Here is a 14418-nt window from a genome sequence, read left to right as displayed (position 1 = left end):
TCAGAGAGGCCTGGGTGCTGGAGTAAGCCAGGCGGATAGCAAATGAGGTCAGGCAGGGGGGCCAGATCCTGCTGGGCCTCCGGGCCATTGTGAAGATGATGGTTTTCACTCTGCGGGAAGTGGGGGCTATTTTAGAGGATTTTGAGCAGAAGAGTGTCATGATATGATTTGTTTTGGGAATAGGCTGTAGGAGACCAAAAATGGAAACAGGAAAACCAGTCAAGAGGCTGTTGGAGTCGGGGCCCCTGGGTGGCTCAGTTGTTAGGCGTCTGCCTTCGACCCAGGTTATGATCCCCACGTCCTGGAAGTGAGCTCTGAGCTGGGCTCCCTGCTCAGCAGGGACCCTGCTTCGCCCTCGCCCCTCCCGCTGCTTGTTCTCTGTCAAATAAATAATGTCTTTTAGACAATTGTGTATTTGTGGTATGAGAGAAAGAGAAGAGTCCAGGGCCACTCTCATGTTGGGGTGGGAGCCTATGAGAAGAGAAAGGAGCTACCAACCCGGAGAGAAGACAGAGCCGAGGAGGCCTGAAGTCGGAGGAAGTGTGCAGGGTGAGGCTGGTTAGGAGCTTAGTTCTGGGCTTCTTACCTGTGAGACTACCTGTCCAACAGCCAGAGGCATGGGGTAAAGCACGTGCATATACATGTGTTGGATATTCAAGAGGGAGGCCTGGAAATACGGGTTTGAGAATTCTAAGCTTGTGGATGGTATTTAAAGGCCTGAGACTAGATAAGATTCCCCGATGGCACGAATATAGAGATTAAGAAAAGGAGGATTAAATGAGACTCTCCAGAGAGTAGCTGTCTAAACAAAGATAGAGCTCATCAAAATACCACCGACAGGGACGCCTGGGTGGCTCAGTGGGTTAAGCCTCTGCCTTGGGCTCAGGTCATGATCTCGGCGTCCTGGGATCAAGCCCTGCATGAGGCCTGCTTCCCCCTCCCCCTCTGCCTGCTTGTGATCTTTCTCTGTCAAATAAATAAATAAAATCTTAAAAAAAAAATACCACCAACCTCAGAGTAAAACTGTTGACTGTCGTCTCTTTAGTGGACTCTTCAAGTCCAGCCTTTGCTCACATTTCCTGCTTTACTCCTGGATGACAACTCCTCTTCCTCCTACCCTCTCTTTCATAAAGACTCTGAAGTGCACCTTGAAACCACCCGCTGAGGGAGGAGACAGTAGGGGGATGGGGGGTCAGGGAAGCAACCTTGAAGAGGTCTGATTACTCATTATCCTACATTAATGAGGATCTATCCCTACCCCAACCTGAACATTTGCACTCCCAACACATACACAATAGGGAGGTCCCTCCCAAGCTTCATCTTTATGCAGAGGAATATTCTGGAAAGTACAGGAAATGCACGATTTCAGTCAAAGGTCCAGTGCTTAATCCTAGACAAAAGTTCTGTCTTGAATTTCTGCATTCTTTTCGAGAGAAGCTGTAAATTCTGCGGGAGGGGGCAGAGGGAAAGAAAGGGATTTAGTTTTAGGAATTTGGAGCTGAGATGCTAGCTCTGAAATCTGTCTTGGGCAACGGACTTCAGAATCTCAAAGGCATAGAGCTCAGGTTTTCTGCAGCCAAGTTTAAGGTCTCATTTATCCTCACATATTAAAAGAAAATGAGGACAACAATTCTTAGCTACCGACCTCACAGGCTCCTAGTAAGAACTGTAAGAGCGGAAATCTGTGAAAGGACGTCATTCCTTTGCTCGCTGACCATCTCATGACTATTCTGGGCCAAGCACAGCCCTTGGCCCTGGACATAGGAAAATATGCATTAGGCCCAGAAATGAAAATCCACCAACACAATGCAATACTTCCAGTTGGAGAGTTCTGTTTTTATTTAACAAACACATATGTGTTATTTATTTTATGTGAGGCACTGTTCTAAATGCTTTATAAGTATTAGCCCCTTGCATTAAAAAGAAAAAAAAAAACCCACGTCAGTGAAAAGTTCATAGCAAGATCAAGGAGATTAAGGAAGTGAGTGTCCCCAGCTTAGACTTGAGGGCATTCTTTTGTTTGATATTCTTTTTTTAAAATCAATTAATTAATTAATTTGGCAGAGAGAGAGAGACAGACGGATGCACACACACACACACAGAAAGAGAGAGAACACAAGCAGGGCGAGCGGGAAAGGGAAGCAGGCTTCCTGCTGAGCACAGAGCCGGATCAGATCATGACCTGAGCCAAAGGCAGCCACATAAGGACTGAGCCACCCAGGTGGCGGTTTGGTTTGATACATTCTTTAGAGAGGGCCTTGTGTGAGGTGGGAACATACATCCTAATCTGAAACTGGATCGGCAACAGTTTATCCTGCTTGACTGGGGGCGTTCTTTTCCAACCTCCGGGGTTCACAGACTCAACGGCATTTCCCATGGAGACTAGACATCCCAGAAAGGAGTCTTCGGGCCTGGGAAAGGTTTCTCTCCTATTCTTATCCCTCAAAGTGCAACCAGCCTCCTGTTCCCCGGTGTGGTCAGGGATCGGGAGCACAAAGGCAAAAGAAATGTAGATAAAATTAAACCTTCTTAACAACTTGCAGGGCGTTGACAAATATTTAAGGAATGCAGAGTACAACCTTCCTCCTGGAACTCCCAGCCATCTTAAGGGTAATAAGGTCTTGCTAGAGGCAAAAGGCAGCCCTAGCTCCACCACAGCCAGACCTCCAGGATCCTGGTTCTGTTCGTTAACATATGAAAATTCCTTTTGGAAACTTGCTTTCCCTCTGCCCTCCCAATGTAAAAGTATACGGGCAATCGCTCCTTACAATCCTGAGGCAGCTGGTTCTTTCTTTTTCAGAATGTTTTGTAAAAGATTTTATTTATTTATTTGAGACAGGGAGAGAGAGCACAACAGGGCAAGCAGTAGGCACAGGGAGAGGGAGAAGCAGGCTCTCCGCTGCTGAGCAGGGAGCAGGGTACAGGGCTCGATCCCCTGACCATGGGGTCATGACCCTCGCTGAAGCCGACTGAGCCAGGCAGGTGTTCCAAGTTAGCTCTTTCTGCCCCTGGGTCCAGTCCCTGTGCCCCCCCCCCCTTTTTAAAGATTTTATTTATTTATTTATTTGACAGAGAAACACAGGGAGAGAGAAGGAACACAAGCCCGGGGAGTGGGAGAGGCAGAAGGAGAAGCTGGTCTCCTGCTGAGCAGGGAGCCCCATTTGGGGCTGGATCCCATCCTGGAACCTGAGCTGAAGGCAGACACCCAACAACTGAGCCACCCAAGTGCACCCAGTCCCTGTGTTTTGATAAAAACCACCTTTTGGCACCAAAAACATCCTAAGAATTCTCTCTCTTTTTTTAAAAGTAGGCTCCCAGCATAACACGGAGCCCCAAGAATTCTTTCTTAACCACTTGCTGCAGACATCAGCCCGTCACCATGTCTGAGGAATTTCCTTGTCCTACCTCACTGCTTTCTGTTTTTCTCCAATAAAACCTATGAACTCTGACCCAGGGAAAAAAAAGTACATTATTATTTTGCAAATAATTTGATAGGGCTCCCAGCATCCCTGAAAGCTCCCCGCTAGAGGAGTCTCAGACCAGGAAAAGCCAGGTCGCAGCCCTTCTGATACCGTATTTGTTTGTTTTACATGTTTGCATGGTGTTCTCGGCCCCACATCCTGTTGTACTGGGTAAAAGGATCGGTTTCTTGGGGCGGTGGAAGCAGCTGCCGTAGAAATGCCAACTCACTGGGACAATAGGGAGAGGAGGAAATATATTAGCAACAGGAAGCAAACTGGAAGCTTTAGAGTTTACCTCCTCTTAAGACTGAAAGGGCAGGGGCTGATATTTGGAGGTAGGACAAGTGAGGTGGGAATGCCTCGCAGGTACTCAATGAATGTTATTTTCTGACTTTTTCATGTTACCTCATAGCTGCATAATCATTATGAGGAAGTGAGTCTGTGCTTCCTAGGAAGAATGAAGAGATTCTAAACCAGAAATAAGTAAAGAGCTCGGAATTGGTTTTTTAATTTGATTAATTTTTATCTTAAGTAAACTCTGTGCCACATACGGGGCTTGAACTCACGACCCCAGAGATCAAGAGTTTCACGTTCTGGGGCACTTGGGTGGCTCAGTGGGTTAAGCCCCTGCCTTCAGCTTAGGTCTTGATCTCAGGGTCCTGGGATGGAGCCCTGCATAGGGCTCTCTGCTCAGCGGGGAGCCTGCTTCCCCCTTCTCTCTCTGCCTGCCTCTCTGCCTGCTTGTGATCTCTGTCTATTAAATAAATAAAATCTTTGAAAAAGAGTCTCACATTCTACCAACTGAACCAACCGGGTACCCCAAGAGCTGGGTAATTTTTAGGAATTTGGGGGGTTTGTGGGATTTGAGAAGTGGGTAAACCTTTTTGCTCTAGGGGATTTCTTTCTTATTCATGTTACTATTTGGATGAATATTTCCTATTTTTGAAAGTCACATTTGACTTCGGAGAGACTGAGTAAGGTGCGGTCCACAGGAGACTCTGGCTGCTTTAAGTCTCCTATAGGATAGGAGCTTTCCAGCTTTGAACAGACTTACACCAAGAAACTTACATCCGTGACCCAGCACGCACATGGAGCGCACTAGACAACTGAAGTGTAAGTTTCAGGAAGTAGTGTATGTGCAATACACTGATATTTTCCAGTCTGTGTTAAACAAACAAACAAACAAACAACCCAGTCTACTCGCTTAGAATCCACTACTGAGTCCCGACTGGAAAAAACACTGCACCAGGGCACAGTGATGAAGAGTGAGCAAGCAGGGAAGTCACTGGGTTGACATTTAAGCAGGAACCCCTCCACTTACAGCTCTGCACTTTGGTCTGTTAATTTACCTTCCTGAACCTTAAGTTCCTCAGTTGTAAAACAGGGGTAAGCGGGGTGCCTGGGTGGCTCAGTGGGTTGGGCCGCTGCCTTCGGCTCGGGTCGTGATCTCAGGGTCCTGGGATCGAGTCCCGCATCGGGCTCTCTGCTCAGCAGGGAGCCCACTTCCCTCTCTCTCTGCCTGCCTCTCCATCTACTTGTGATTTCTCTCTGTCAAATAAATAAATAAAATCTTAAAAAAAATAAAACGGGGGTAAGCGACATCATTGGGTTTTTGCTAGTAAGCCCTCACAATCGCGTTTATTAGGCTGGTTCAGGGAAGTCGCTGAGGTTTCCAAAATTGTCCCACCCAGTACCCAGAGAACATAAGTCATTCCATGCATTTGTAGAGCAAAGCCCCGTAGCTGAAAGCCTCCGTTTCCCACACTTGTGCACACACTGGACTAAAGCTCAGCCCTCTGAAGTTGGCACCTAAGGCCAGGGCAGCCTGGGTTGCCCCTCGTCTTTGGTCCCTGTCCTCGCATCTCTGAATAGCCTTGTTCCCAAGCTTGAGGTCCCTTGATTCTGAACAACACCCTCTGATATGTGTTTGTCTTGGATCATGCAGTCTTCTCTCCTTTTGAAATGCCTCTCTTTTATTTTTGCTTCAACAACACCTACACAGGCCTCAAGATCAAGCTCAAAGGCCACCGTCTGTGTATTAGCCTGTGTATTAGATCCCTTTGTAGAATCACTTCCTCCTGTGAGCCTCAGCCCTTTGGACTTGGCCCCACCACAGCACCTGGTATATCCAGGTAGGGCTGACTCCCGGGTGCTTTTCTCCCCTTCCCTCCAAATCTTTTTTTTTTTTTTTTTAAAGATTTTATTTATTTATTTGTCAGAGAGAATGAGCGAGCACAGGCAGACAGAGTGGAAGGAAGAGTCAGAGGGAGAAGCAGGCTCCCTGCGGAGCAAGGAGCCCAATGTGGGACTCGATCCCAGGATGCTGGGATCATGACCTGAGCTGAAGGCAGCTGCTTAACCAACTGAGCCACCCAGGCGTCCCCCCTTCCCTCCAAATCTTGTCCCATTATTTAATGGGGGAAAAAGGGGCTGGGGGAGACACCTAAGGTAAGTATGTAACATCTTTGGAAAGCAGACCTTGTACAACTCCAAAATAATCTTACTATAATTAAATAACCATTGCCCAATGTGAGCATTTCACACGCATTTAGGACACAGGTTGGGGCTCAGTTCCAGCCTTCCAGTTTGGCTCAGTTTTTTTCAGACGCATATTGAATATCAGGTACAAGTGTGTCCCTTTGTCCTAGCTGTGGTTTTAATTCTAGGAAATGCAGAGCTGAGACTAAGCCCTTGCCCTGGGGTGCGGTGGCGGAGGGGGGTGATGGGAGAACAGTGAATATAAATTTAATCCTTTTGCAAACAAACAAAAAATGAAGTCCATGAAATGCAGCTGTTGTGGGGTTGGGTGTCTTGTGACACGCCTGGTGGGCCTGTTACAGATGCATTTTTTTTTGTTTTTTTTTGTTGTTGTTGTTTGTTTTGTTTTGTTTTTAAAAGATTTTATTTATTTATTTGACAGAGAGAGAGGCATTGAGGGAGGGAACAGGAGCAGGGGTAATGTGAGAGGGAGAAGGACATAGAGGCTCTCCAGCAGACTCTCAGCATGGAGCATGGTGGTGGGGGCGTGGTCCTGGAGGTGGGCTCCAACCCAGGAATCCTGAGATCATGACCTGAGCCAAAATCGAGAGCCAGAAGCTCAAGCCCTTGATCAGGAGTTTTCTTGCTGAAGATCAAGGACTAGGGGGAAAGGAGAAAAGGAGGTGGCCGGAGGGATTTGGCACATAAATGAGAACATCTCTGCCCTAATTTCTCCACCCGAAAAATAGAGGGGAAAGGTCTCTGCTGTGTGTTCATAACTGACCCTGGGGGAGATGGAAAGTAACTGTGTTTCCATCCCTAGAACCAGGAGGAGAGCTCCGGAGTTCTAGAGGCTGCGCTATCTACCTAGGCTGAAATTCAAATATTCGCCAAACTGCTTACCCGCTCCCAAATGGTCTCTGCATTTCTCAGTCTCCTAGACAAAAAGGAGGGAGCCAATTCTGCTCAGATTGAAATGCAAGGTTAACCTTGGGGTCTAGGTTATTGGCTAGCCTACCTTAGGCACCACGTCTGGTCCAGCCCCTCCTGTATTTTCTCTCTCACCCTCACTCATTCCAAAAATGGTGGCAAATTTACCCACTACATTGGTATATTACACCTTGATATCCCAGCTACCCATGACTATAGTGGAAGCCTCTACTGTAGAGTCGGAAATTGTTCAACTGATCTTGCTTCTACTCAAGTCTCTTTTAATAAAAATCAGTGTGCTTCCACACAGGGCCAGGTTGATCGCATTAGGCACATCTATGTCCCTGTGGCTCCTAAAATCCTTCAAGAACTCCACGACAATGTAAGAAAGTATCGGAGCTTCCTAACCTGTTCCACAAGACCTTTTGTGTTCTCATCCTGCAACCTCTGTGAGCTCACATTTTGTACTCCACGTATGCTAGCTGCTCATGATTTCCCAGAACTTTCCAGCCTTTGTGTCTACACTCTTGTGATTCCTCAGTGCAATCAGGAAATTCTATCAGTGCTCAGATCAGCTGCGACTTCTTTACAGGAGCTGCCCTTGACTCCCCCCACCAACTACTCTTGCCTCCTTCATATTCAGCTAGAGCACTCTGCCTATTTCTATCATTATCTCTGTCACTTAGTTCTCAAGTTATGCCTTCACACAACTACCTCCTTCATGTGGATAGTGGGAATCTAGTATTTACTCTGTTTAACCTAAATTTATTTTGAGGGGAACGTGGGTGGCTCAGTTGGTCAAGCATCTGCCTTCGGCTCGGGTCGTGATCCCAAGGTCCTAGGATCCAGCCTCACTTCGGGCTCCCTGCTCAGCGGGGAGCCTGCTTCTCCTGCTGCCTGCCGCTCCCCCTGCTTGTGCTCTCTCACTCTCTCTGACAAATTAATAAATAAATAAAATCCTTACAAAAAACCCCCCACCAAATTAAAAAAAAATTGATTTTCACTCTTTTAGAACTTGCAATAGTACCAAGCTTCTTCCAGCAATGGGGCCTTGGCACAACTGATTCTGTCTGGAATAGTTTTCTTCCCACATTCTCCTTATCTCCTACATAACACAGACTCTAATTTCAAATTATTTATGAAGGTAGCACAGCTGGCAGTTAACAGCCCAGGTGCTGATAACAACAGTGCCTCATTTCTAATGGCACAATGAGTGACCTTAAGTCCTTTTCTCACTTTGTGTGTTGTGTCTGGGCACACGCTGTATGGGGTTCCTTATTTATAAAATGAGACCACTAATCCTAGTTATTCATCCTCCTGGGTTAAGTTAAATGAGACACTACTATGTGCTAAATAGACTGCAACCCAGAGCATAGCTTAATGTTTAAGGGCTCTCTACTTAAAAAAAATTTTTTTGGTGTTTTTTTCTTTTTCTTTCGTTCTTTCTTTTTTTTTAAATTACTGAATGGCTTGGCACTGTAAGCTCCAGGGAGAGGGGGACTTTGCCATCTTTTTCACTATTGTGTCCCAGTGCCTAGCTCGGTGTATATTATTTGCTAAATAAATCCACGTGCTCTGAATGACCAAATAAATCCCGATCCTTACTTTGGAGCATTAATTGGAGACAAGTAGGGAACTGTGGCTGCTTAAAGCCATATCAGTGGCCTGCTTTAATCAGCAATGAACTTCTAAGCCTTATATTTACCTGGCTACACAAAACAGCAACTCTCTTTTTCCTTTAGTTTAAATGAAAGCACTTGGGTCAAAGTTAGACGAGTGTAGGCATTCTTCTTAAATTTCTGTAAGAGGAACATAGCTCTTATTTACTTGATTCAGAACAGAGAGTATCATATCTACAATTGACTGAGAATCTGCTGGAATAAAAACGCTCAGTTTAAGGTGACCTTGCCCTACAGAGAACAGAGTCTTAGGATGATGTACTGAGAACTAGATGACACCAGTATCAAAATGACAAAGTGATGTTGGAGCTGAAATCCAACAATGATCCTGGATTTTATTTTAGTGAAAACTTTAAACTTCTTCCAGCACAAGCCATCATTTGAAATCAGAGGTATAGACAGAGAAGAAATGACAATCTTTCACTTTTTAGTAGGGTGAGAGGTAAAGTTCTGAAAAGGAAGGAAAGTCTAAAGTCAGTTTCCCTGGCTTATTTTATGTGATTTTTTTAAAAATCGCAAAACTTTCCACCTAAATTTTTGTTTTTCTTTTTTCTTTTTTCTTTCTTTTTTTTTTTAAAGATTTTATTTATTTATTTGGCAGACAGAGATCACAAGTAGGCAGAGGGGCAGGCAGAGAGAGAGGAGGAAGCAGGCTCCCTGCTGAGCAGAGAGCCTGATACGGGGCCTGATCCCAGGATCCTGAGTTCATGACTTGAGCCGAAGGCAGAGGCTTAACCCACTGAGCCACCCAGGCGCCCCCCTAAAGTTGGTTTTCTTTTTAGATTTTTTTTTTTTTTTTAAGCAATCTCTACACCCAACGTGGGGCTTGAACTCATAACCCTGAGGTCAAGAGTTGCATGCTCCACCAGCTAAACCAGCCAGACACCCCTCAACCAAAAGCTTTTTAAAAAGTAACTCAGTTGGGTAAATGGAATGAGAAGAGTTATGCTAGAAAACCCTGCTTGAGGAAGGCTGAATACAGCCAAGGCAGACAGGATAATACAGTAGTTACTCACTTCTCTCTCTCAACAGAGACCAGTCCCGTGGATCATTGGGAGCAAAGGGCTACAAGTTCTGTTCACACCACCCGAAAGCTCATAGGCACCAAAGGACCTCCCCATCCTGAGCACACAAGACCCAGGGCCAGCCCCTTCATTTTCCAACTCCAGAACCAGTATCAATTCTTTTGCTGACCGATCGCATATGTGTTAAACATTTTCAGTCATGCCCTGCATTGTATGTTGTTTGTTACATTACATAATCTCAGAGCTTGAAAGTCATGACTTTGTGCAGAACTTCAACATAGGCAGGTGGTAATAGTTTCAGAGGAGAAAGGGGAGCAGGCTTCCTAGTATAGATCTGGGGTCTGGCCACTAGACTAGGGAACCCAGCTAATGCATCTTAGCTCCCTTCTTAGGAAAAGACACTGACAGTGGAGATTCCTTCCCTGGGCAAATGATAGGTGGCTTGCTTGCTTGCCTCAAGAACCCAGAACTTCTTATCTTTAAGACCCAAGTACCTTTCCTTATCGATAATTTTTATCTCTAGAGTCTTCCAACGATAAGCCAGATGAAAGAGCTATTCTAGCCCTTTCCTCCAACAGAAAACCAGAGGACTGAGGAAAGACAGCTGTGGGAGGATGAGTGGGGACGGGGATGGGGGGCCCTCTGGCCAACTGTACCCTTACCACTTTTTGGTTCCCTTCATTGTCGGTGAGCAGCCATTCGATATCCAGGGTGTCTTTTTCTGGAAGCCCCAGCTGATGGTGACAGGGCAAAGTGACCTTCTCTTCTGCCACTCGCTTGATCTCAGTGTGAGTCCCCAAGGTTCCAACATAGGAGGAAACTGGAAGAGGAGAGCGTCCAATGAGTCATGCAGAAATGCATAGCAATGTGTGGGAAGCAAATATTACAACTAATAATTATGGAGTGTTCCTGTGGGCAAGGGCCAAATCAAGGTGTGGGAAGAATCCCGGACTAGAGGTACCAGAAGTCCCGCAATCTCCCACTGGCTCCTCCTTTAACTGAATTCATCATTAGCTTCTGGATTCTCCTGCATTATACTCTTAGCGATCCGTACTCGTCCTCTTTCCTACCTTCTTGGTTTTTATGAATGATGAAATAAATCACTCAGGTCAACAACTTTGTTTTTGAACTTTCTCTCCTTTACCAGCAGAGGCTTGCAAAAGGGTAGAAACCAAAGGAAAGGCAGGGGTTGGCAACCTTCCCAGAACAGGCTCCAGATATCACTGGGCCCCTTGAGCCACCGTTAGAGACAGGCTGCCCCCACAGGCCGACAGGTAAGTGCAGCAGGCCTCAGAAAACGAGTGGAGAGAGAGATCACAAGTAGGCAGAGCAGCAGGCAGAGAGAGAGTGGGAAGCAGGCTCCCTGCTGAGCAGAGAGCCCGATGCAGGGCTTGATCCCAGGACCCTGATATCATGACCTAAGCTGAAGGCAGAGGCTTCACCCACAGAGCACCCAGGCACCCCATGAGTGGAATCTTATAGGCAGTTCCTGCTTCCGTTAGAGACCTCATTCTCTGCCCCTCCAAGTTCTATCTTCCAGTCTCTATAGTCTCATCCCAGGTGGCTTCAAAATACAAAGGAACCCTTCCTGTCCAAAGTGAAATCCCAAGTTACCACATTGGGATCCTGTCCCTCCATGCATCCCGTATCCCCTTGGCCAACAGGATTTCTGTTCCACTTTTGGCTTTCTTTACCCCTAATTTTCATCCTGTTCCAGGAATAGTGTCCGCCAGCAACTCTAGGCTCTAAGTTTGCTCACCTTCTCTCCTTCCTGTTCATTTCAGACCCTGTGGACTCTTAAATCCACAGTGTTAGAGAACGTCACCGGGATGCTAGGTATCACGTGTCGGGCATGAAGGCGAGCTCCAAGATCCTCCTTTGCCTCCTTGCACACAACAAAGGAGCTCAGCGTGAAACCCATTCACAATGCTCCTATGCGAGGTTCACAAGGTCACAGAATCGTACCACCTCCAAGCTGGGACAGCCCCAGGTGCCAGGGTTTCTGGTGAAGTCCCCTCTCCTGGGGAGCACTCATTCTGCCTCTTGGGAGCACTGAAGATCAAGAATCGAGGCTCATAGAAGCACATAAGCTACCTTTCTTATGCCCTGTTCATTGCCCAAGATATCAGCGATCAATCTGTGGGAAGGAAAAGGGCCTGAACGGAGGAAGAAGGAAGCAGGGGCCGTAGCTCCCTCTACGCAGTAGGCAGACTGGGTTGCTATGGCAGGGCTGGGCCCTCAGAGGCACCCGCCCGCCCCGCCAGCAGAAGCAGCAGGCGGATTCCCAAGCTCCAGGGCAGAGAAAGGAGACCACAGAAATCTATGGGGCCTAAGAAACGGCCTTCAGAACCAACAGGATAAGCCCCTCATAGGGTTTTCCTGACATTCCTAATAAGGTTTCTGCTATTTCTGCTTAAAACTTGAAACTGCAAGGGGAGTGGCCAGTTAGGGAGTAGTTGTGTGGTTTGGTTGTACACCAATGACTCAACCCGATGAAGAAAGGGTGATTTTCCAAATCTACAGATGAAGCACGAAGAAGAGTTTAGCAATTTGTTCAAGATCACGCAGCTAGGAAAGGACAGATCAGGGGCTCAAGCCCGGATGTGTCTCACTGCAAAGCTCCTACTGCAACAGCCGTGCTTGGCCTATGTGTTAGGTGGCTTCCTGGACACGTGGTTCTCCCATTAGCCTGCAAGCTCCTTGAGATCAGGTACCAACTGACCACAACCTTCCCAAAGCGCTCAGCTCAGGACCCCTCACTCTGCAGGTGCTCAATAAACAATTGTTGGATTGACTTGAATTCAACCCATGGACTCATCTCACCTGGGAGCAGACTGAGGCCCAGAGGTAAAGGAGTTGCCCTGAAGTCCTACAGCTCCTTTAAGGCATAACCCATATAAAACCTATCCTCCCTGAGGCCCCATTAAGCAGCTATAGAACGGCAAGGAGATTAGCCAGTGTGCATCACACTAAGCTAAATGTGGAAGAAGGAGCTCTGGCTTCTACCCCTGCCCACTTGGCCCTGGATACAATGATCAAATGAAACCAACATCCCATGCCCCTGGTGAAGCTGGAGAACCAAGGACCAATTTAGTGCATATAGTAGGCACTATACCTTAAATAAATAAATAAATAAATAAATAAATGCGAAGAAACAGCTATGAAAGTTGCCAATTTGAGCCACTAGAGGGAATCAAAGGCTCAGGTTTGGTTGATGTCCCAAAAGGAAAGGAACGCGGTGGGGGGTGGCGTGCTTTGCCAGTCTTTGGAGTTCTATTTATACCACAGCCAGAACTAAATATAGCCCTGCAGGGAGGGGGCTGCCCAGGGAATACAAATGACTCTACCACGGCAGGGAAACTCAAGATCAGAGGGCATGCATCTCTAGTCTTCCCTGAACTTCAGCGGCCCAGACTTCGGGGCGGGGGAGCTCACTGGGATCCCTGTGAATTTCTCAAATTTTTTCTTTTGTGCATTCCCCCCAACACACACACACCTGTGTTCTGTAGCCTAAGCAGACAGGGGTTGGGCTCTGTATGGAATTCTCAGGCCTGGGGAAGCCTGGGCGGCTCAGTTGGTTGAGTCTGCCTTTGGCTCAGGTCAGGAATCCAGAGTTCAGGGATTGAGTCCACATTTGACTCCTCGCTCAGTGGGGACCCTGCTTCTCCCTCTGCCCGCCGCTCCCCCTTCTGTGCTCTCCCTCTCTCTAACAAATGAATAAATTAAATCTTTTTAAAAAAAGATTTTATTTATTTATTTGACAGACAGAGATCACAAGTAGGCAGAGAGGCAGGCAGAGAGAGGGGGGAAGCAGGCTCCCTCCTGAGCAGAGAGCCCGATGGGGGGCCCAATTCCAGGACCCTGAGTTCCTGACCTGAGCTGAAGGCAGAGGTTTAACCCACTGAGCTACCCAGGCGCCCCTGAATAAATAAAATCTTAAAAAAAAAAAGAATTCTCGGGTTTGGCAGTGGATAAGCACATATCTCCACTGCCTGGTGGGTGAGTGGGAAGAGCTAGCTCAAGGCTCCCAGGCATTGAAGAGTTCATCTTTATTAAGAAAGACTGTAAGAGATCATCAGAATTTAACTTAGGAGGAAACTACAGCCCAGAGAATTGAAATGTTAAACAGAACTGCAAATAGGGAAATAGAGCCGATCCTCAAACAATGCAGGGGTTGGGCACTGGCGCCCCCTGCAGTCCAAAATCCACATATAACTTTTGACTCCAAAACTTGACTAGGAGCCTACTGTGGACAGGAAACTTTACTAATAACATAAACAGGCAATTAACACATATTCCGTATGCTATGCGCACTGTGTACTGTATTCTTACAATAAACTCAGCTAGAGAAAAGAAAATATTAAGAAAATCATAGGGAAGACACATGTACAGTACTGTACTGTAAGTAATCCACATGTAAGTGCATCCACACAATTCAAGGGTCTCCCCTGGGCGTCTAGGATGCGCCCTGCACTTGACGGTGGCGGGGGAGGCGCTGGGAGGTACCAGTGGTACAAATATTCTCTGTGTGCTCATGTAAGATTTAGTCCTGGAAGCCTCCAGCTTTCCTTAAGGGAAGGCTTCTAATACAACTCGGGCACTTAAAACAGGCCCTTTGAGAGCCTAAGCTTGGGAGAATTACCCTCCCTGAGCTTTACCATTCTCATCTGCAAAATGGGAATTGAAGGAAACACTAAGGCACCCAGCACAGTGCCAGTACATAGGAGTTTTCCCGCTAAAATGTCAGTACCCTCTCTCTGCTTTTCTCTACTACAAGAAGGGTCATTTTATTTTCTCAGATGATGGCTGCCTAGATTCGGCTAAGATGAGTTCAAGATTTTGTTC

The 14418-nt window shown here is 46.8% G+C and overlaps 1 protein-coding gene across 2 annotated transcripts in view; it reads right to left on the bottom strand.

The window, feature by feature from the left end:
• Window positions 1-14418, bottom strand: part of LOC101688164 (CXADR like membrane protein) — a 99648-nt gene that overhangs the window by 15469 nt on the left and 69761 nt on the right. For both annotated transcript variants that reach the window (XM_045080421.1, XM_004750097.3), the window contains exon 2: window positions 10236-10393. In XM_045080421.1, the coding sequence (XP_044936356.1) occupies window positions 10236-10393 (158 nt within the window). The remainder of the gene's footprint in view (window positions 1-10235; window positions 10394-14418) is intronic.

The sequence above is a fragment of the Mustela putorius genome, unplaced genomic scaffold (assembly GCF_011764305.1).
Source record: "Mustela putorius furo isolate JIRA1106 unplaced genomic scaffold, ASM1176430v1.1 tig00000460_pilon_pilon_pilon, whole genome shotgun sequence".
Classification (NCBI taxonomy): domain Eukaryota; kingdom Metazoa; phylum Chordata; class Mammalia; order Carnivora; family Mustelidae; genus Mustela; species Mustela putorius.
This window is presented reverse-complemented; position numbering and strand designations above follow the sequence as displayed.